Below are 19,765 nucleotides of genomic sequence, written 5' to 3' on the forward strand. Positions count from 1 at the left end.
CTAGCATTAACACCCACACACATACAAAGAAATAAATACCAGAAATGTGTCTAAGGACTCCATCCCAAAATGAAAATTTTGTCATTAATCACTTACCCCCATGTCATTCCAAACCCATAAAAGCTTTGTTCGTCTTCGGAACACAATTTAAGATATATTTAATATTTAAGATACTGTCTCATAGACTGCCATCTGAATAAAGTCGTTATTTTTGTTTTTTTTTAGTGTGTTCCCGTCGCTTCATATAACCCAGATTGCACGTCTGATGGCAGATGGAGTATTCTGACGATGACTTTCATACCTTTTCTGGACCTTGACACTGTTATTTACTCAGCAGTCTATGGAACAGTCACAGGCCTCCCGGTTTTCATCCAAAATATCTTAAATTGTGTTCCGAAGACGAACGAGGCTTTTACGGGTTTGGAACGACATGGGGGTAAGTGATTAATGACAACATTTTCATTTTGGGCTGGAGTATCCCTTTAATTGAAACTGGACTCGTCCGAACGACCCGATTCTCTAAAGAATCGATTCTCTAAAGAACCGGACCTTCCAAACGGCTCTGTCCGGTAGGCGGCAGTGATGCGCCGCTGATCCTGCGTCAGACTCGTCTCGAGCGGAAAAAGGAAGTGACATTTTCAAGTGTCCTTGTGCTTGCTGCGGCTTCCTGAACGTTTGCGGTCTGAAGAAGAAACTATCACCATGTTTAGACACTTAAGGGTGAGATTTAAGATCTTTATGCGTGTCCTCATTCCATTTCAGCGCAGAAAGCGATAGCTAGTCTTTTCGTAACAGAGCTTGATTAGATTCGAGCCGAATCAGAAACACTGTTAGCCTAGCAGCAGCTAGCTCTCGTGACCTCCTGCTCGTTACAGAGCAATATCCAGTGTTTTTCTCTACTTCACTGAGCTCTGTAAGAAATATACACACTCTCTATTACTACATTGATATGTAAATTCATCTGAATAGGTTGACAAGTCTCTCTCAAGGTCGATAAATTAGAGTTTCATGGAAAGCTTTACGATGTGTTGTTGTTTCTTGTTATTAATGCAGTTATAATATACGTGAACCTTTTTTTTGGCACTTGATGCCTTATATATCAGCTCCTAGAGGTCCACCGTGGACAGGTTTGATCCTACACGTTGCTGAAGCTCACAGTGTTTCTCCTTGTGCACATGAAATATCTCAAGCTCAAGTGTTGTTTTGTTTCTGTAGACCCTGCAGCAGGTCTCGAGACGGACCCTGTCCAGTTCTGCGCGCGCACAGCTGGAGAATAAAGTCCCTCACAAGCAGAAGTTGTTTCAGGTTTGTTCTCCAGTTCAGATCTCATTCAACCACACATTGAGCCACTCATTTTTTTTTTTTTTTTATCCTTTTTGACCTTTCATTGACCTTTTTCTGTCATCTTTGACCCTGGCTAATGGTAATGTTAAAGTTAAGACTGCAATTTGTTCCCAGGTTCTGGACTGATGGTCCAGTGTGGATGAACAGATAAGTACGAAATGATTCGCTAATAGGGTTCACTTCTGTAGTAAGCTGTAATTACTAATCATTGCATGTGTTGTAATGCTCAGATAGCACAAATGAGAGCAGTAGTGTAAAGCTTGTATAACTGTGCCGCTGACACGTGCTGCTCAGGCCGGCTGGTGATAAACTCAGGGTGGCTGGTATGTTGTGCTCCGTTTTAAATCTTCAGTTAGTTTTGGTGCTCTCATCCATGTTGACCAAAACAGACGTAAAGCTATAGCTGTAGCATTAATCTTATTTCTAAATCCACAAATGCAGAATTTGGCTTTTCTTATTCGGTCTGTTTCTATGCTTTACACGTGTGGCCCCCAATAGTGCGTGTTTATGCAGCAAATGCTAAAATGCGGTTTCTGTTTCTTTCAGGAAGACAATGGCATGCCGGTTCATTTGAAGGGAGGCACTACAGATGCTCTCCTGTACAGAGCGACGATGGCTCTTACTGTCTTTGGTAAGCTGTAGATATGGGGCTGGCCATTATATTATTTATGCATAATCTGCTTTTCATTTTATTTATCTGGAATCCCATTTAAATGAGATTTACAATCAGTGTGGTTCATAATAGCGTTATGATTAATAGTGTGTTTGTGTGTTTCTATGTAAGTTAAAGACTGTGGTATCAAATGTTCACACATTATAATTTGTTACAGTTTAATATTCTAAGATGTTATAATATTCAGTTCCATATAATATATATATATATATATATATATATATATATATATATATAAATATATATATATATATATATACATATATATATACACTATATTTTTGTATTTTTGTATAATTTACATTCATGCCAATAAAGCAATATTGAATTGAATTGAATTAATAACTTCAGTAAATAAATATTACATTATTTTTGTGGTATGAAATCAATTCGATTTTTTTCCCTAATTTTGTGTTTTTGTTTTTTTCCTGAATTCAGTTTTAATGGTTTCATTAAATTTTATATTTAATGCCTAATCAACTAAATATATTATTACTATTATTATTTATTTAATTTTTTTTTTAAAGAAAATCTGCTTGAACTTATTATTAAAATCAAATGAAGGCATAAAATATTGACATTTTATTTAATTTTTAATTTTAAAATTTATCAATTCCTTTTATTTTTGGCAAAGTGCTACTGTTAAAATTAAAACATGGAAGTAAAATTAATATTCCTTTAAAGTTACTGTAATAATTGTGTTATTGTTATAGTTATTTTTATTGAAGAATGTTTTTGTGGGTTCTGCTATACAACAAAAAAGAAACCCTACAAAAGTAGTTCATGAATGTTGTGTTGTGCAAAACACAACATTTTTGAAAAATATGTATTTATTCCTGTATTCAGCTGTATGTTTAGTTCATATAGTTTGCAACTGTATTTTTATTAGGTGTGTATTAGGTATCAAACAAACTATATAAATATTCATATTAATAGCATTACAGTCACTTCTAGTTACTCATATCAGGGAATTCTCCTGAGGATCCCAGTAATTTTAATTCAGGTTAAATGTCTTTAAGGGTGTTTATATTGCTTAGTTCTTTGCATCCTTTAAGTGTAATTGTAAATGTAATTGTGTGGCTCTGTAAACAGCGCTTTTATTCTCTCCTCAGGGTGTGGTTATGTGCTGTATGCACTGATCGATGCAGCGCTGCCCAAGAAGAAGGCTTGAACATGCCCCTCTGTTCATCTGTCTGAATTTTAAAGATCTCTAATCCTCAGAATTATATGTCCTGTCAGTTATTTTTATTACATTGTATTAATATTTATTGATTGTACTGTAGAGCACAATCATTAATTATGTAATAAAACAATCCACTGGCAGTCTGTGTTTAAAGATTTCCTCTTTACTGTAATGTCACAAAATTTCATTAGATTTAAAGTTACGATGCAGGGGAAGTAGTGACAGATCTTTTCTTCCATCCTGTGATGGGCGGGACTTTGTTTCTATGCATTTGTTGTTGATTGGATTTTGATATGTGGGCGTGGCACTCAAAAAGGAGCCGAATGAACATGAGCTTGCAGGGGCGGGGCTTATGCATCACCAAAGTTGTTTCTAATCTACGGTCCAGTTATGACACCGAATAAACATTAAAAGTGCAATAAATAATAATGTAAACATGTTCATGAATGAATCATTCACTATTACTGCATTTAGAAAAAAGGGCGAATTTTAATTTAAATTTTTTACTTCAAAAAACTAGTAAATTAAATGTATCTCATCTTGTTTTATATCTTGTTTTATTTAGCTATTAATGTGACTGATTTTATCTGCCCTATTTTTTTGTATATATATATATAAACTTAGTATGGTGGATAATTTTTCAGCTATGCAATGTAGTCTATGATAATTGTTATGTTAAAAATATACTAACAGTATGATTTTCAACAGTTCTCTGTTTTTATGCTGGATGATGAATAGGCTAAATCTTCCTTAGTAGTGTTAAAATGAACGAATTTCAAAATAAAGTATAGTAAGTAATGACTTTTAGCTCTAGGTATAGTAATTATGAGGAGAAACTGATCTGCTCCGACATTGCTAGTGAATTTCACAAACAATGACAGATAAACGGCAAGTAACACTGAAAAAGTGAAATGGTGTTTTCCAGAAAAACGCACTCCATTATTTTCCCTCTTTCTTTTCTTTTTGAGTCTTCCTTCGACAGCTTACGAAACACACCATCAGCAGTGAAGTATGCAGATGTTTTGTACAGCAACCAAAGCTGTCTCGTTATAATTAACACGACTGTCTAACCAGCAGCAGCCTGTGTATGTAACTGCGCAAACTTTCACTGATACATTCACAATGTCGCATAAATAAACACTTCGTTTGAAGTGTAGTCAGTTTCATTTTTAACAAAGCGGTCATGTGCCTGGAGTGTAGCTGGGCTCCGACACCCCTACCGAAAACTACACCGACCTTCTTCTCCTTTCAGGAAGGCTGAAGTACGTCTAAACACGAGGATTTAATTAACCCACAATCCAGTTTTAGTGAGGTAGCGGAAAGATTAAATCGTTCTGTTACGTAAAAAGTAGCCTACATTTCACCAATAAGTAGGCTATATCTCATTCATTCTAATAATATTTCGAGTTAGTAATTTTCCCATGCATCTTTTCTAAGCACACATTGAAGTAGCCTGTTAAAATTAAATACCCAGCACATCTGCATCCCACAGAAGAGATTCTTCTGAAGTAGACGAGTGTCAGTATCTCTTGATTTAAAAGTGGGGGCTCCATTCTTGAGGAATTTCGTAAGGGAGTGAAGTTGGGAACAACCCCCTATTTAGTGTCAGGTTGAGCTCAGATTCCTCCCATTCACTGCTGGAGGAGCGAGAGAGGCTCTCAGCTTCACTTTCCATCTGACCCTGACGGACTATTACAGGTCTGAGTAAGATTTCTTTACTTCATTCAAACATCTCACAGGAGTTCTTTAGATTTGTGCCGAATGTTTTAAATAACGCGTTCAAGGAATGAAATTAATGTTAAATACTAAGCTACTCGGGAAATTTTAATGTCTGGAATTTCGTAGTGATTTATGTGACATTTAGATGATTTTATCACAATTTTGTAATTCAGTAATGCATGTTTTTTTTTTTTTTTTAAGGTCTGCCGCGTCTTGTCTTTTTAAAATATTTACGTTTTAATTTAAACGTTTAGATATTTAGCAGAAATGATTCTGAGATAGGCTAATTGTTGATTTAGGCTCAGGTCTAATCTATAGCCTATAAATCAGATGGATGGTTATGCATTTCCACTGCGCTTGTGTCGAGCTCCACGTGGAGGCGCTCATGAGCCGTCATGCAGATCAAGAAGTAACTACACAGTAGTTCTGTTTTCTAATTGAAAAGGAATTCAGATGGATGGTTATAGAGAGAGAGAGATCTAATTGTCATTTACAAGTTTAGGTGTTAAAATAATTCACACCTGTTTAGTACAAAATAAAACTAAGCACACCATGAATGCATTATTTAAAGTAAAGTAGGCCTACTATGCAATGACTGTAGAAATAACGATGAATTATACTTTTTTTTTTCTCTCTTTGTAGATTAATTAATGAGGTGCTGACTGTGTCTGTGTAAACATGAAGATCAGGCTGTCTCTGGCTGCCGCTGCACTCTTTGCTATATTACTGAATTCAGTAGAGGCTCAAGGTACAGTCTCTCTTCTGTTTTAAAACATTTACAGTGAAATATGTTTTGGATGCCAAGCATACATCGCTTACTTGTTGAATATCTTATTTTAAACTGTGTTACTGCTTCTTATAAATCAACTTTGGCCAGTATGATGAACTTCTGTATAGTTATTTATAGTTTGTACATTTCTAGAAATAGTTCTAATAAGCTGTTAAATGAAAATGATGTGCTCTGTTTGTTTAAAACAATGTAACTCCCGCAATGTTGTCTGTGATTCCAGTCTACATGGAGGCGTGTGCTTCACACACACAGAGAATTACAAAAGAAAAATCTGTTTAGACTTAATAGGTTTAATATGAAAAATCTTTAGTCACAATCTGCCATTTGTTATGAGGCATGCCTCAGAAGTTCTGCAGTTATGAAACAAAGCTGTCTGGGATGGTCATCACCTCCTTTATGAGTCAGTTATTGCCCAATGAATTATCATTAGTGCTGGTTAATTACAGGAGCCGAAATGAAAACATTGTTACAAAAGCATCATTATTAAATGTCAGAAAAAGGTTAAACTGCGGACTTTTGCAGAAAGTTCTTGCAGAGACATAAGTATCTTAAGTCAAACTCGAAAGTACATTTATCAAGAGTCAACGCACATGCTTAGTTTTAAGCTTTTTTTTTTTATTGCACTGTGTGTAGCTGGATCGGGGTTGCCAGATCCCAGAAGATTTTTCAGCTCAAAACCCTCCCAGAGGGAAGGAACTCTAACCTGTTTTTTCCCCACATCCAATCACAGCTGGATTCACTGCTGGATTCCCATAAAAAGGCTTAAATAAGCTTGATTTTATTTATTCGTTATTTATGACTAGTTTCTATGTATATGCATATTTAAATATTTAATTTTCATTTTATACCTTTTAGGTTACAGAATCTGAATAGGTACTTAGATTTGATCATTTTTACACACTTTGGATGAAAAATAGTTTAAAATGTGAGATATAAATACGAGTAACACTGTGACAACATGGGATACACTGACATATACATATATAAGCAGTTTATTTTTTTGCTATAAAATTCACATTGTCCTTAATTATTTTACACAGTTCTTCATGCATTAAAATTAAAATATTTTCTGATCTCAGTCAAGATCTATAATCAAAACAACCTTGGCAACACTGAGCTGGATACACACATAAAATGAATTTGAAAAATATAAAAACATATGTACTTTATGCTTAACTAAATGGGTTCCAGAAGTAAAAAGGATAAGTGTTTTCCACCGAATGACTTGAAGTTGTTTTAGTTTAAAACGGATCTGTAATTAAAGTCACCACACAGCATCAGTTTAGCCCACAGACAGCTGTCTCGAGCGAAAGTGATGTGAGAATGTGAGAATGTGAGGGTGAAGTTTGATTCAACTGGAAAACCAAATGGAAACATTCTCTTTTTTTTTGTGCGTGCTGTAACAGAATGGAAAGATGTAACATTAGAGGGCTGAATTAGTCCTCAGACAGCACAAAGACAAAAAGCCTTTTTAGGTTTCCTGCAGCGGCTCACGAAAACGCTGAGTTGCAATCCATACGGAAAGTTAATATGCAGTAATGTTTAATGTCAGCACATGTTGTGGAATTACTTTGGCATCTGCTCGGCTTCTCCGGGAGACTCCAACCTCTTTTCCGAGCTGCCTGGCAACGTCGCTAGCCAGAAAGAATGCCTGACTGGCTGGAGGTTATTGACATGGGGCAGACTTTCTCTCCGGGGGATGAGAGAAGTGCTCTCCTGATGGGCCTCCTCATCCTGAAGTTTCCAGAAACTCAACACGAGCCGACGTTTGTGTCAAACTGTCAACAGAGTCAACAAAGCTGTCACGTTCCATTATTAAAACAGTTGCCTAGCCCTCAATGGTAGGTAGCGTTTCACACATGGTTTGCGCGCGCTGGTGCCGTGACACAAGATGCCTCATCTGTGAATCGTCAAGACTCATGGGTTCGGCCTGTTTTCGGACACATGAAGGGAATCGGCTCAGACCGTTTGAGTTTGACGCGTCAGGTTGGTGAGCATTCTTTCTCCAGCAGGTCGTGTTGTTTGTCGTCTTCCTAGTGTGCTTCCTCCACCGTTTATTTTAAAATGATATTCTGACCACTTCTTTCCACCTGAAACAATCCTTCTTTTTCTTTGCGCATGTGACGTTTTGCCACGTCCTCATTAGTCAGCTGGCCGTCAAGGAGAGTTAAGAACAGTAGTGCATGGAAAAGTCTCTACAGCGAAGATCTGCTCTTATAGATGATCATAAATCTATAGCAGACACTGTGGATCTTCATCGCCTTGTCGATGAAGTCTAGTAATAAATGTACTAGTTTAAAGCACTCTACAATACATTCTTAAAAATAAAGGTTCCAGTTAGAACCAAATCATGTTCTACTGTTTAAAACTGTAAAATACTGAGCTAAAAAACCATATAATATACTGGAACATCAAGAACTTTTTTAATCTCCAAAGAACGACAAAGTTAAATTTTTTTTCAAGTGTACTAAAAATAAAGGTTCTTTATTGGCATTGATGATTCCATGAACCATCAAAGGTTCCATGGAACCTTTCTATTGCGCAAAACATTCTTACAGTGATTGTGTAAAAGAGGTTCTTCACACTAAGAAAAAAAAATTCACTGAAAGGTTCTTTGGGGAACTAAAATGGCCATTTAGGAGCCCTTATATTTAAGAATGTGATTTTGCAAGCTGCGCTCTAAATATACGAATTAATTTCTGTAATATTCAGCATGTATCACCTGTTGTTTGCATTTTGGATATTTTTCCTATGCATTCTTTGCATTTCAAGACATTATTCTGACAGCAGAGATTTACATCAGTCATCAGCATTCATGCATGCAGATGTAACATGGATGCTGAGTACGTAAGTGGACATCTCACCGCCTGCTGAGATGAGATCCACGACGGTTTGATGTAGATTGCATGTCAATAATGTCTATGACAGAATATCATTTTGAAATACATTTGTTGTGTTGTCCTTTGTGTACATGGAAACAGTGTAATAAGTTGTTCACCCATGTACATGTGCATGACACTTTGACAACCAGACGAATGAGGATCGATTTTTATTTGTTTTTTTTGTACTGTATATTTTCTTTCATACGTCTCAATTAGGAGTGTTGTCTTGTCATGTACATCTTCTGTATGAAAAGGAACTACACAAAAGTCTGTCACGACAAGTTGTGTATTCTTTTTTTGAGATTTGCAATGGATATGTTCCTTCAGTAAAACATGTTAGTACTCAAGCCCTGTTGGAATATATGTATATATACAAAGCGTATATATAACATATATGTATTTTTCTCTACTCCGGTCAGAGCCATCTGGACATCTTTGACATCTCGAAAACTTGATTCCATTGTATAATCAATATTTTGGGAATGGAAGCGTTGTCTTGATATGATTTATTTTTGTCACCAGACTTCCAGTGAACGGGCATGCCTTGTATTGAACGCATTCAGCATGTATTGGATGGTTTGTCGACGACATTTTGTTTGTGATAGGTCTTGAAATGTGTTTAGCTCTTCTCTGCTTGAGCTGCAGACCGTGAGATTCCAGGTTTTGCAACTCAAGAAAAGGCCATTTGAACCGAAATGGCTTCCGTCACTCTCTTATGTCGTGTTTTGTCACCTTTACTGTTGGTTCTGTTTGTCTCGCCCAACAATAAACAACTAAACTTCAATCCTGAAGTGTTTGTCGTTGGGGTTGTTGAAAATCATCTAACGTTTCTTTTCAAAATTTATTATTAATTCAAATATTGCAGTTTCTTGTGATCTTGACTCTATTAACCCTTTGTTTGCAGTGGAGCCTCCTTCAGACTTAAAATTTAAAATCCTAAATGAAAACACAGTGCATATGTCATGGAGGAGGCCTTCGTCCCGGATACAGGGCTACAGAATACAAGTCATATCAGATACAGGTGCGTGATGTCAACATCTGCGTGTTTTCTGATCGGCTTTGAGAGACTTATCTTCTGACTCGATATGTCATTATCTGTTCCAGATGATTTGAAAGATTTCAGTCTTCCTGCCTCGGCCACAGACACATCAATCACAGATTTAACTCCAGATGTAGACTATTCAGTGTCAATCAATTCATATGATGGTGCGGAAGAAAGTATCCCAATCCTTGGACAAATAACAAGTGCGTGCACACCAGATACCCTCAATGTCTCTTTCTTATTATTTTGGTATTTTAAAACGAGCAACTGTTGGTACTGCATGTATGCATGGTAAGGAATTTGCATGGATATGTGTTAAATTTTGGCTTGAAACTTGGACATGGGTGATATTTCAAGTCATGTGGCTTATGGGATAAAGAAGAGGAACAAACCTTTAAATGCAACTTTCAAGAAAAGTTCAAATTTAATATCTTAAAAAGGTAATTTGGTAAATTGAGTTATGTCTAGAGACTAAAAATTTAATAGAGAGTTAGGAGTGGACTCTCTTGACTTAAGCTGTAATGGAACAACCCATAACACTCTAGACATCACATAACAATGCACTAAAAACCATTCAGAATACTCTTTCAAGCACTGACAACACACTAGAATTGTAATTGTTATGAAGCACCATTAAAATTTTCTTCAGAAAATGTAAAAATCCAGTTCAGGTCGAGATCTTCTGAGCAGATTTACAATAAATGAGATGTTGTTGACTATTAGTTTTGATTAAATCTATTTACCGAAAGGAAATGTGAGCTTCCAAGACACATGCCTAACTTCTTCTACTATTACAGTTCAATCCAGCAACACAAGTGGAATAAAGAGGCCACCATCAGAGGCTGTCAGTGAGTATATTCAATCAAACCATTTCTTCATCATTCCAGATGTTAATTTTCTTATCACCTATGAAATGGAATTTTATATGCAGTGCATTAGATCACATTTTTCCTCTAAACTTCAACCGCTGTAGACTGCTTGCAAAAAGGCTGTGGTTGGCAATGCCTTTAATTAAAAGCATTAAAATAGAATCAGAGCTCATAAAACACTTTGCTTTGTACTGTTAGAAGTGGCTGGTATAACACATAGAGGGATCTTTTTCTAGCCTCACTCATTGACTCTCACACACTCAGACATCACAACTAGTGGAAAGGATTACGGTCCTGACCCAATTCCACTTCTTGTGAGTCCAAGTCGTGAGTACCTGTGCCAAAACAAATCCAATCGAAATTCCAGAAAACCTGTTCTCAAGATGTACATTTCACAGTAAAGTTTTGGAGTCATGTCTAAAGAAACAGAAATAAGTTTACTGAAAGTTTCCATTTGCTTCGGAAGCATCATTTTTGTTGGGAAATGTTAAAGGAAACAGACAGAGGACATGACTTTTTAGGAGTCATTAATAATCGTGTAAGAGTAGTTGCAAATAGACTAAACAACAACATTTTTTGTCCATTAATGTGTCAAATAAGTCAAATGACAAAGAGTGTAGGAGATCTATAGTAGACTCTTATATGGCTTTCTCTAATGTCTCTTTATTCCCTCGTCATGTAGAGTGTTCAGTGAGTGCTATAGTTGATCTAGTTTTCCTGGTGGATGGCTCTTGGAGCGTGGGAAGAGAAAACTTTAAATTCATCCGGAGTTTCATCGGGGCCATGGCAGGAGCCTTTGACATTGGAGAGGATAAGACCAGAGTCGCTGTGGTGCAGTACAGCTCAGATACCAGGACAGAGTTCAACCTGAACCAGTATTACAGGCGGCCTGATGTCCTGCGAGCCATTAAAAATCTGCCCTACAAGGGTGGTAATACCATGACAGGTGTGTAAAAGATTTACGATTTCCCATACCATTTTTTGGCTGATTAGGACTTGTGTCTGTATTAGCATCTGTGTTGGTCCTGGAACAACCCTAGTTAACATTAATCATCCAATCAGAGTTTGGGGATTGTTGGTGAAAGGGATTGGGTTTGGCTTGGAGTGTGAACATATTCTTGTCAATCTAGCACGTGGTAACTCATAGGTGATATTGGAACATCCTACTAGGTTAAAAAAAGAAATCATTATCTGATTAAACATAAAAAAGAGTCATAAACAGCTGAATAAATATCCATATTTAGACACCAATTCTTCCAAAATAATCACTTAAAAGAGTTTGAAATCTTTGGTTGCACTTTATTTTAAGATGTCCCTGTTACAGTGTAATTATACATTTAAGTACTGAGTAATATAAATTAACTACATGTACTTACTATATGGTTAGGTTTACTTGCATGTAATTATGCATCATTTATTGTTATTATAATAGTAAGTACATGTAACATGTGTAACAAGGACACCTTAAAATAGAGTGTTACTAAATCTTCCTTCGACATAATTTGTACCGGTTTCTTACACGCTCAACCAGGTGATGCAATGGACTATCTGGTGAAAAACACTTTCATTGCGGCGGCTGGAGCCAGGAAAGGATTCCCAAAAGTAGCCATGATCATCACAGATGGAAAGTCTCAAGACCCAGTAGGGGAGTACGCCGAACGCCTGAGGAACATTGGAGTAGAGATCTTTGTCCTGGGTATGTACAGTATACATCTACTATACATGCTTTGTAATCCAAAACTGCATGGAACACTATTTCAAGCCGCGTTTCATGTCTTCAGGTATCAAAGGAGCAGATGAGGATGAGCTGAAGGAGATGGCCTCCGCTCCCCACAGCAAGCATATCTATAATGTCCCAAACTTCGACATGATCAATCAGGTGCAGAAGGAGCTCATCACTCAGGTGTGCTCCGGTGTGGAGGAGCAGCTCAATTTGCTTGCAGGCGGAGAGGAAGGTACTGCCCATGCACACATAATCCCACTAAACTCACAGAGAATTGATCAGTTAATGGAAGATCTATGAATCATAAATGTTTATCCTTTCTTACCCCAGTTGTTGAACCAGCTACGGAACTCAGAGTAACTGACATCTCCTCCAAATCCATGAGAATTACGTGGGGTTCGTCTCCTGGTGACATCACAGGCTATAAACTGCAGGTCTTCCCTAAAATTGCTGGCGCCAAGAAGCAGGAGCTCTACACAGGGCCCACATTCACCGTGGCCAACGTCAGAGACCTGTCTCCTGAGACAGAGTATGAGATCAGTCTGTTTGCCCTCAAAGGTCTGACTCCTAGTAAGCCAAAAGTTGTCAACGAGAAAACACAGCCTGTGAAGGTGTCTACAGGTAAGATGCTAACAACTAGTTTCATTAATGCTTTCAATCCCCTGTTTACACCTGGTAATAAGATGCATTTTGGGCGATCGGGTAACAAGTAGACAAGGGAGACACATTCCCATTTACATTTGTTGTTTTAATCCGTCGCCTTTCTCCACTTTTGGCCGTTTCTGTCCTGATTTTGAGGGGAGGGTCTATGGGTGAGTGTATGTATGGGCTTTTTCGGATCTTTTGCTCTAATATTGTGAAATAAGCTTGCACAATTTACATAAGAATGGAAAACGATACACAGAGCAGCAGCTTTAAAAGCACGATCGGTAAGACATCATTGACATCTATTTGCCTTAATATTAAACTTATGATTTCAGGGGGTAAAGTTTAAATCCTGTCTGGCTAACACATCCTGCGATGCTGTAGAATAACATCAATAGGCAGAGAGGAGACTGTCTTTTGTGGCTGTTTGAATGTATTCAACCACATAAGCATCCAAACTATTAAGCGTTTCACACTGTGCTTCACCCCGGGTTATCGTCATTCTAAACAATGATTTTAACTCCAGGAAAAGAAAGCACCGCTTTTTACCCGGGGTTATGAAACCCTGCTCTGTAGCAGCTGAATTTGTACAGTATGAAACGGAGCAGTGTTTGCTTGTTGCTGATGGGCGCTTGGCAACAGAAAGCCAATCAGATATTGTGCAGCAATTGTAAACAGCAGCCGGTGAGAGAAAAGTAAGAAATGTCAAAAGACAGAACGCGTGTGGACCGGAGAATTGAGGAGATGGTATTATTCTTACAGTTATTGCAAATATGCAAATAAGAGCATTAACCTGGGGTTTAAGAATGTACAGTGTGAAAAGTCTGTTAATGAATATCCAGGATTAACAGTTAACCCCAGGTATAGCATGAGCAGTGTGAAACGTGATTACAGATAACCCAGGATTCCCTTTTTTGGGGTTTAGGATGACCCTGGGTTAACAATTTCAAGTGTGAAAAGCCCTTATGAGAGCAATCCCATCTAAGAGGTTTTCGACTACCCCTGAGAGTGGTTGTAACTGGACAAGCTGAAAAGGTTTTACATCCAATTCATACCTGTATTAAGTGTTGTCCACTTGTGATTGGATCAACCAAAACATGTCTTAATAGTGTAACCAAGTCCCAAGTATTCAACCACGGTACACTAAGTTTGAGCACAGAGAAGTGTGAGAGAGATCCGAGCACTACAATTCCTTGAACTGTGTTGATCAAGAATGTAACTGTTCCTGGATCACCTTCTTGAACCAACTAGTGTTGGGTCCTCCAGACTGTAAACCGTAGCAAGTGTAGTGTATTCCAGCCTTGTATCTCACAGATCCACCCTATTCATAGTTTTTCTATATACTGGTACTTTTTGACCTGCTTACCCTCAAAATGCAAAAAATTATCATATTTAGAATTTCCAGACAGACAGGATGTGAAGTCTTGTGTTTTGTTCCCTATAGAGTGCTCCTTAGAGGTCGAGGTCCAAGCTGATATTGTCCTCCTGGTCGATGGCTCGTACAGTATAGGACTGGCTAACTTTGCTAAAGTTAGATCCTTTCTTGAAGTGCTCGTCAATTCTTTTGACATCGGACCCAACAAAGTGCAGATCAGCTTGGTTCAGTACAGCCGGGATCCTCAAACTGAGTTTGCCCTGAACAAGCACCATGACAATGCAGCTGTGCTCAATGCAGTCCGCACCTTCCCCTACCGCGGAGGCTCCACCAACACTGGCAAGGCCATGACCTACGTAAGGGAAAAGATCTTCATTCCAGCCCGTGGCGCTCGTGATAACGTGCCCCGAGTCATGGTGCTCATCACAGACGGCAAGTCCTCGGATTCTTTCAAAAACTCTGCCAACAAACTAAGGGATGCAGACGTGGAGATTTTCGCCGTGGGAGTCAAGGACGCCGTGCGCTCCGAGCTGGAGGCGATTGCCAACGCTCCCGCTGATAACCATGTGTTTGAAGTGGAAGACTTTGACTCTTTTCAGCGGATATCCAAGGAACTAACCACATCCATCTGTCTAAGAATTGAGCAGGAGCTCCATAACATCAAGAAAAGAAGTACGTGCCAGCTTCTATTACATTCAATTATTGTTTTGTTCTTTTTAGTTTTTAGTCAATGTTTATGTGAGTGAGCTTACCAAGATTTCCGAGTAGGACATGTTGCTGGATCAACAGCCTTGATGGACCTGGAATAACAGTTTTATCAACCAATAACATTTCAGGAATGAAAATAGTATTGAGGTTAGGGCTGGGGTTAGGGATTTGAACAACAATCAGTCTATCTGTTCCCTCTGATAAGCAGTTTACTCTGGGTAGTTAGTTAAGGATAGGGTTCAGACTATGTTTGTTTGATGGGAATGTTGTTCCAGGATCAACAAAAGATGTTGATCCACGAACACACCCTGCTTGGGACAGTCACCAGTATGGTTTCATAATACAAATACTAGGGAACATCTGTTGAGGGCAGATTAGATATAATAAACATCAGGAACAATAAATAATCAACATCTCAACATCATCACAATCAATACTAAATTGCTGTTATACACCACATATTTCAGTTTTATTATTGTATTAAAGGGACAGTTCACACATTTACTCATCGTTAAGTTGTTCCAGACCTGCATTAGTTTATTTTTTCTGTTTAACACGAAAGAAGATATTTTGAAGAATATAACTAACACTTTATTTTTAGGTCCAATTCTCGCTATTAACAAGCCATTAACTATGACTTTTGCCTGCTTCTTAATAAATAGTAAGGTCATTTTTAAGTTTAGGTATTGGGTAGGATTAAGGATGTAGATTATGGTAATGCAGAATATGTGCTTCATAAGTACTAATAAACAGCCAATATGTTATTAATAGGCATGCTAATAAGCAACTATTTAATAGTGAGAATTGGTCCCTATACTGAAGTGTACCCTCAACCTCTACTTTTTTTAATATCTTCTTTTGTGTTCAACAGTACAGGGTTGAATTAACTTGAGGATGAGTTAATGATTAAATGATGACAGGATTTTCATTTTTGGGTGAACTATCCCTTTAACTCATGTGTATTTAGAATGTATTACTAAAGGTCCTCTTGGAGCGAATCTGCAAGCAATACCAAGCTTAAAGCATGGAAAGCTAGATAATAAACTTTCAAGAAAATATGCATTGTAAAAAAAACTTTGCTTTTAACTTATAATGATGTGCTCTATCATACAGGTTTGGTTCCACCAAAGTCGCTAAGCTTCTCCGAGGTCACCTCCAGAAGCTTCAGGACCTCGTGGATTTCTGACGGAGAGGATATCCTGTCTTTTCTGGTGCGCTTCAGGCCAGCGGCTGACATAACTGGAGACTACATCTCTTTGGTGGTTCCTCATGACACCTCCTCTACGATTTTGCCCAATCTCACGCCCCTGACCACTTATGAAGTTAATGTCATTGCCCAGTACGATAAAGGAGACAGTTTTCCGTTGACAGGCGAGGAGACGACTTTAGAAGGTATTTAATCATAGTCAAAGTCATTTATCACTGACAAGTGCAGCTTTTTTTGCATGTGGCTGAAAAGACGCACTGCTCTCGTCTTCAGAATTAGGCTCTGTCCGTAACCTCGTGGTGAGTGAAGAGACTGTAGACAGCTTCCGCGTGTCGTGGAGAGCCGCTCCAGGAGCAGTGCTGAGGTACAGACTGTTGTATGAGCCAGTGGGTGGAGGAGATAAACTGGAAGCAGAGACTGATGGGAGTCAGGTCACCATTGTGCTCCACGAACTGCTACCCGTCACCACCTACCGTGTCACAGTGTACCCTGAGTATGCAAGTGGAATGGGTCTCTCCATGGACACTGAGGGCACCACCAAAGAAGGTCAGCACTGTCGGAAGTTTTGACTCTTTTACCTTTAAATTCTAAAACAAGTAAATGAATGCCATATTTATTATTCTCTCTCAGTCCGGGGCTCTCCACGTGACCTGAGGGTCTTCAACGAGACCGTGTCCAGCATGAGGGTCTCATGGCGAGCCGCTCCAGGCAATGTGCTGCAATATCAAGTGGCCTACAAACCTGATGGTGGGGAAAGGAAAGAAATGTTTGTTAAAGGAGATGCAACAACTGCTTTGCTGAGAAATCTATCACCGGACACTGAGTATGAGCTGTTCGTTAGTGCCCGTTACACCTCTGGCCTCGGAGCACCACTGATGGGAACAGGCACCACTCTGGAAGGTAAGACACTTCAGTATTGCATTTGAAGCTTTTTCTACAAAGCGATTCATTTGTCTGCAGTATACTGTATGACATTAAACGAAAAATTGATGGGTGGTTTAAGACACCTAGATGGCAGTCTGCACCAGTAGTTGACCTACACTGCTTTTTCAATAATACTTCTCGCAGAATAATAATAATAATAATAATAAAATAATAAAGAGAAGCTGTACATTTTGATGTTTTTAGACTGGGCTCTCTGCTACCCTAATTGTTTCTTCGCCTGCTTCTGTATCAAGCTCTTAACAGAGGACAGATGTGTTTAAAAGTCTTTCAGTGCTGTCTGTCGGTGTGAAGTGCACTCCGTAATTTTGGGAAGCAAATGGATGACCCTTTAGATGTGTCATCTAATGACTGATCTCACTGTGTGGATTCCCCCATGCTCTGGGTTTATACATTTGGTGTGTGGGCAGCAGATGAATTAGCTGAGCTTGTAAAAATGTCCTCACTCATGCTTGGCATTGAAAGAAGAGTGAATGGAAACAAAACCTCAAAAGATAATGGTTTGGTGAAATCTTTTCTAGTGTCTAACCATGCTCTTGCAATCAGAATTTGTGGTTTAAAATTTAAATCATACTGTGTATAGTTCTGTTCTACTTTTCTAAAGTTACTAATTTGAAAATCGCGTCATGTCAATAAATAGATTGCAAAGTCTTTTGATTTTTAATAATTGCTAGTTATTTGTGTCCTATTACTGTCTGGCTGATATGAGTGGACTCAAACCACTAAGAGACAGTTTCTTCTACGTTTAAAAAAAAAAAAAAAGTAAAAAGTCGCAAAAAGTGAGGTACATGTCTCTCTCAATATTCTCTTGATAAAAAGCATGTCAGAACCGCCATTAACTTGTGGGCTTGCTGAAGGTTAGCCACTGCCAAACAATTTCATCCAAGAATTTTAGCCCTTAACGTATCAGCCATAAATGCCCAGTACTTACTGCACGTCTTTCTTTGGATGGATTTCAAGCAGTGTCACATTAAAATTACCGATTACAGCATCTAACCGGAACCGCTAATGGCTGTCCTCCGCTCATTATATAAAGGCACATATTTCAGAGGCTTGTCATTATGTATGCTGACTCAAGCCGCCTTTCAATGAAGAGTTAAAGGAAACATGTGACAAATTTTTGGCAGATGACAAGGCGTTTCCAAACTGAGCTGCGTTAAACTCTATATCCTGGAGCATAACACAGCTTTCTTTGTTTTAGTTGCCCTTAGCCTTACAGAAAAGTGCATTGTGGGGCCAAACCCAGTCGGGACAATTAGGAAGTGACCTTAAACGAGGGCTTAAGGGGCTGACCAGCTCACACTGCATCTCCTCTTCAGCCTATTAAACTAAACAGTAAAAATGCCATTACAAATGTTAACTTGCATATCTTCTTAATTCAAAAATGTAAACTTGTTTTTCTAAATCCTTCAGTTTTTTCCAGGGGTCTCAGAGCGTCTTTGTGTTTTAACATCTGGTGAATGTGGTTGCAGTCAGCATGAGTTTTGTCTCATGATAGTTTTTGTGGAAAATGGGCTTGGGCTGTGAGATCTTTGCCAGCACCAGATTATGTCTCATATCCAAGACTTCTGCCCTGTTTTACTGAATATGAGCTGAATTCTGTGAGAAGAGAGAGGACAGACCTCATTTTCTCATCAAGCGGTGTCCAGTTGGATCCCATGCAAATTTTGCAAAGCTTAATCAGTGTGCTATTTGAGATTATCCAACTGTAAATCATGCAAGATTTCTTGAGATGTTTTGTCAGCTTTGTAAGCCAGCTGTTCAAAAGGGCGTTCAAGATGTTTGTTTCCAATGTGTTCCCAGTTTGTGACCACCCCACTGGTTCATTACCTCTCAAAGATCGATTTCTCAGATGTGTCATTTTTTATTCCACTCAGTCAGTGGCAGAGTTTGCTTTCTCTGAATGTGGACAAGGGTTAGAAGATCCAGGATTTGGATCCAAACTTGGATAAAGTCTATATGAAACAGCTACACAGATGAAATCAATGGAAAATGGTGCTAAATTGTTCATGATGTAGTTATTTGTTGATTTAGCAAAAGCTGGCACCAGTGATCAGGGGCTCAAGGTTTGGCTGGTTCGATTTTCGAAACAGTTGTGCTTAATATTTTTTGGGACCTGTAAGACTTTTTACAGGATACTTTGATAAATAAAAAGTTAAAAAGAACAGTGTTTATTCAAAATAGATTTGTGTGTATGTGTGTGTTACAATATGCACGGCTATTCAAAAATTTGGGGTCAGTACATTTTTTCTTTCTTTCTTAAAAAAAAGAAAGAAATTAATGCTTTTATTCAGCAAGGATGTGTTTAATGGATAAAAAATGATAGTAGAGACATTGTTAGAAAAGATTCATATTTTGAATAAATGCTGTTGTTTTTAAATTTTTATTCATCAAAGAATCAAAGAAAAAAGTATCACAGGTTCTAAAAAATATTATGCAGCACAACAGTTTCAACACTGATAATAAATCAGTATATTAGAATGATTTCTGAAGGATCATGTGACACTGAAGACTGGAGTAATGGCTGATGAAAATTTTGCGCTGCATCACGGAAGTAAATTATATTTGAAAGTATATTAAAATAGGAAACCAGTATTGGAAATTGCAATAATATTTCACAATATTACTATTTTTTTATGTATTTTGATCAAATAAATACAGCC

The 19,765-nt window shown here is 38.0% G+C and overlaps 2 protein-coding genes across 4 annotated transcripts in view; both read left to right on the plus strand.

Annotated features, from left to right (window-relative positions):
• The first annotated feature begins 563 nt into the window (after positions 1-563).
• On the plus strand, positions 564-3,340 carry LOC109078118 (cytochrome c oxidase subunit 7A2, mitochondrial). The gene is made up of 4 exons (XM_019093434.2): positions 564-720; positions 1,216-1,305; positions 1,891-1,975; positions 3,130-3,340. The coding sequence occupies exons 1-4, from the start codon at positions 703-705 to the stop codon at positions 3,186-3,188; spliced, it is 252 nt and encodes an 83-aa protein (XP_018948979.1). The 5' UTR covers positions 564-702; the 3' UTR covers positions 3,189-3,340.
• Positions 3,341-4,762: 1,422 nt separating this feature from the next.
• col12a1a (collagen, type XII, alpha 1a) overlaps positions 4,763-19,765 on the plus strand; it is a 63,703-nt gene continuing 48,700 nt past the window's right edge. For 2 of the 3 annotated variants that reach the window (XM_042742914.1, XM_042742915.1), the window contains exons 1-13: positions 4,763-4,898; positions 5,562-5,667; positions 9,496-9,612; positions 9,696-9,836; positions 10,431-10,481; positions 11,185-11,448; positions 12,034-12,198; positions 12,284-12,457; positions 12,556-12,846; positions 14,315-14,917; positions 16,067-16,345; positions 16,434-16,706; positions 16,791-17,060. In XM_042742914.1, coding sequence (XP_042598848.1) covers positions 5,598-5,667; positions 9,496-9,612; positions 9,696-9,836; positions 10,431-10,481; positions 11,185-11,448; positions 12,034-12,198; positions 12,284-12,457; positions 12,556-12,846; positions 14,315-14,917; positions 16,067-16,345; positions 16,434-16,706; positions 16,791-17,060 — 2,698 coding nt within the window. In that variant the 5' untranslated portion in view covers positions 4,763-4,898; positions 5,562-5,597. The remainder of the gene's footprint in view (positions 4,899-5,561; positions 5,668-9,495; positions 9,613-9,695; positions 9,837-10,430; positions 10,482-11,184; positions 11,449-12,033; positions 12,199-12,283; positions 12,458-12,555; positions 12,847-14,314; positions 14,918-16,066; positions 16,346-16,433; positions 16,707-16,790; positions 17,061-19,765) is intronic. The other variant, XM_042742916.1, reaches the window with a different exon arrangement.

Source organism: Cyprinus carpio, chromosome B17 (genome assembly GCF_018340385.1).
Source record: "Cyprinus carpio isolate SPL01 chromosome B17, ASM1834038v1, whole genome shotgun sequence".
Taxonomy (NCBI): domain Eukaryota; kingdom Metazoa; phylum Chordata; class Actinopteri; order Cypriniformes; family Cyprinidae; genus Cyprinus; species Cyprinus carpio.